General features: G+C 36.5%; 1 protein-coding gene across 1 annotated transcript; it reads right to left on the bottom strand.

The window, feature by feature from the left end:
- Positions 1-665: 665 nt before the first annotated feature.
- Positions 666-3333, bottom strand: LOC137631473 (uncharacterized). The gene is made up of 4 exons (XM_068363242.1): positions 3293-3333; positions 1581-2056; positions 1103-1218; positions 666-794 (listed from the first exon to the last, which is right to left on the bottom strand). Exons 1-4 carry the CDS (start codon positions 3331-3333, stop codon positions 666-668), a joined length of 762 nt encoding a protein of 253 aa, XP_068219343.1.
- Positions 3334-3599: the final 266 nt, after the last annotated feature.

Here is a 3599-nt window from a genome sequence, read left to right as displayed (position 1 = left end):
TTCTCTCTCTCTCTCTCTCTCTCTCTCTCTCTTGCTGCATATACTTTCTGTGGTTTGTGTGTGAGCGAGACCCTGGAGAGTCACTACCCTAAATGCTGATAGCTGACTCCGAGTCTCGCTGACACTGTGACTAACCGAACACTCTCTCAGCAAGCTGTCAGCCAGGACTGTCACTGCTCGCAGTTTGACAGTTTAAACAGTTTGACTGAGACAGTTTTTGATACTGTTGCAGTTTGGAAAGTGTATATTAACTTATACAAAATACATTCGGACTCGATAACAAAATATATCATGAATGATGGAAGAGGCGGGAAAATGTTTTTCTGTGTGTATACACAATATGGTCACTATAACTTGGTGGATGAATGCGCTCTCTCTCTCTCTCTCTCTCTCTCTCTCTCTCTCTCTCTCTCTCCAGCTTTCAAAGGTAAACTAATAGATAAATGAAATCATGTGTGTGTTGGCAACGGTGCAAGGAGTCTAGTCCGTAGCGAGGCAGTGGCTCAGCTTGGTTCATAAGCGAGGCTACTGATATTTAGATGCAATCACGAGATTATCTGCTATTTCCAAGCAACTGAGACTCTTTCAATTGCTTGCACGAGGTTTACATCACACAAATGGTTCCGAGACTCAGAAGAATCTGAGTAACATGTTGACAGAAGAGGTCACGTGATCTTGGGTTCATGAAGGCACTCAAGTTCGCAAGACTGAGACTTTGACTTCAATTTAACACAAGTAGTTATCATATCACGCTTTTCTTGGGGCAACATTAGCCGAAAATTGATAGGTTTTACCTACACGTAATATATAAATAATCCAGGAATCACCTATTGTATTGTATTCGTTACTTACATAAGTTGGAATTTTTTAAAATGAAGTCGAAGTCAAACCTAATCGACTCGGCTAGAGGTTGACGGTAAGTAAAGGCGGAGAATTTCGGTTTATGACTATTTTAAAAACGAAAACATCTAATAATATAAACAATTAAAACATTGAATAGTATGTGCGTGGTGCGTGGGGAGAGAGAGAGAGAGAGAGAGAGAGAGAGAGAGAGAGTGAGAGAGATTCTATATATAATATATTCTCTATAATGGTAAACCACCTTCTTGGAAGAGCATCGCTTGTTGCCAAATGTAAGTTGAAGACCAAGCCCAGTATTAGTGTTAGAGGGAATTGTATTGTCAGGAGGAAAAGTGGCACGCTGCTCATTAGAATAATCTGATGTGTGAAATATAAAATTTAAATTTTGTTCAATATGTATCTTTTATTTTTTAGTTTCATTACAGAAATTGATTTCTCTAAACAAAATGACAGTTTCAAATATATTCCTGAATAGAAAAGAAACCACCTATCGATATGCGGTGAATCGAAGTTACTCAAGAGTTATCATCGACCTTAAAGAGAAGGGAATAGAGAAGGAAATCCTCCCACTGTCACATACGCCCTTCTGGCATGGAAGGAAATGCGCAAGTTCCCATAGACTTAGAGAGACGCTACTCTCTCTCTCTCTCTCTCTCTTTCTCAGTTGATTATTGCATTCAGACCTTAGTTTAGGTAGGGAGAGAGAGAGAGATAATTACCATTATGAACTGCTATTATCACCACTAGTATCACTTTAAGACTAGTATCACTGATATAACTACTATCATTACTACTCTCACTATTAGTACCAATACTACTATAACTACTACTATTATTACTAGTATCACTACTAGTATAACTACTACTATTACTATTAGTATCACTACTACCAGAACCACTACTATTATTACTAGTATCACTGCTATTATAACTACTAGTATCACTACTAGTATTGCTACTATCACTAATAGTATCACTACTAGTATCACTACTACTATTACTACTAGTATCACTACTACTATAACTACTATTATTACTACTAGTATCACTACTACCATAACTACTAGTATCACTACTACTATAACCACTATTGTTACTACTAGTATCACTACTACTATAACTACTTTTATTACTACTAGTATCACTACTACTATTACTACTAGTATGAATACTACTATAACTACTGCTATCACTGCTAGTATCGATACTACTATAACTACTAGTATCACTACTACTATTACTTTAGAATCACTACTGCTAAAACTACTACTACTATTACTAGTAATGAAAATAAAGAAATTTTAGAGCCATTATTCTATCGTAAAAGACACCACATCTTTTCTTTCCATTAATCACTATGACATCTTCATTTCCATATAGGTAAGATTTGTATGTGTAAAAACCACATTCTTAGAGGGTGTAGTAGTGTTGTGTAGAGGGCACGTTACTCTCTCTCTCTCTCTCTCTCTCTCTCTCTCTCTTCTCTCTCTCTCTTTCTCTCTCTCTCTCTCTCTCTCTCATGAAAGATTTAATTAAGAATCATAACATTATGCAGGCGTTAATTTACAGATTTTGCCAAATTTGAAACATGGCAGTCTCATGCATGAAGCCGAGCCTCCACTTTAGGCCTAATGCTGAAATGTGTCCCTTATGTGAATATCTATTTGTCGATTCTGTTACCTAATGATTTACAAGTATTTATTATGAAAGAAAGAAAGAAAAAATCTAATGGTAAAACCAATTATTTACTCTAAAGATTCAAAATCAATTATTAAATAGGAATATTCTCATTTGAACCAAAATGCTGTTGGATATAAGTATCGGGAACATCAATGATCACATCAAATATTTGATTATTCTGTCATTACTTTCATTCATGTAAAACTCTCTCTCTCTCTCTCTCTCTCTCTCTCTCTCTCTCTCGGAGTTTCATGAACAAATTAATAGAATTTTGAACGAAATTTTCTGGGAAACACTTAATTCAAATAATCTGATTCGTTATGATTAGATTTTCTAATTTTAGTTCGTTTTGTAGACTGAAGTTTTAATCCTTGCTGAGACATGTTAGTGAGGATCTCCTATTTCATTATTAATATTTTCGATTTAAAACAGAGGCCGATGGGGGAAGAAGCTACCTTAAGGTAATAAAATCATAGAAATCGGTCATTGTTTTGTGTGTATGGTGATGACTTGAACGTATTTAGTGCATCAATTCAACCAGACGAGTTTCTTTAGTGTATGTATATACTGTAAGTACTATGTCAGGTTATGATGAATTCAAGACGAACAGCTGTATGGAATAGAGGTGATATTTTGCTTAATAAATGTAAAAGAATTCGACTTTTTGTTACGGCATTCTTTTCAATAAAGTACGAAAGAGGAGACATGCACATTTTATATCATTTTCCTTTAGTCGTACAAAGAACAGTACGTCATTCCTACAGACAACTTTCCAAGGGCAGCTGCTCTCATTATCGTCTTACAGGTACGGCTATGATCTTCATCTTCTTCCAATTTGCTGGAAAATTTTATTCAATGGTGTAGGTTGTAGTATGTAGGTGGGGTATGTCCTATCTCCTCTGCGTGTAGTGTTGGCGGGTGTAGGTTTAGGTGTAGGTGCTGTGTAGGAAGTTCTGGATATGTGTTTGGCCCGTTGGACTCAAGAGCTGATAAATGTGATCTTTATATCTGACGGGAGAGGGTTGGGGGTGGGGTGGGGGGGGGGGGGGGGGTGTTAA

Source organism: Palaemon carinicauda, chromosome 3 (assembly GCF_036898095.1).
Source record: "Palaemon carinicauda isolate YSFRI2023 chromosome 3, ASM3689809v2, whole genome shotgun sequence".
In the NCBI taxonomy this organism is placed as follows: domain Eukaryota; kingdom Metazoa; phylum Arthropoda; class Malacostraca; order Decapoda; family Palaemonidae; genus Palaemon; species Palaemon carinicauda.
Note: the sequence above shows the minus strand (reverse complement) of the source record. Positions and strands in the feature narration are given on the sequence as shown.

What these genes read in the sequence shown, in the direction of transcription:
- LOC137631473 (XM_068363242.1), bottom strand. Translation starts at nt 3,333, where the DNA reads ATGAGAGCAGCTGCCCTTGGAAAGTTGTCTGTAGGAATGAC. An exon ending in AAGTTGTCTGTAGGAATGAC is followed by an intron (nt 2,057 to 3,292) that starts GTACTGTTCTTT and finishes TATCGATACTAG; the next exon opens with CAGTGATAGCAGTAGTTATA. An exon ending in GATAATAGCAGTTCATAATG is followed by an intron (nt 1,219 to 1,580) that starts GTAATTATCTCT and finishes TTCACACATCAG; the next exon opens with ATTATTCTAATGAGCAGCGT.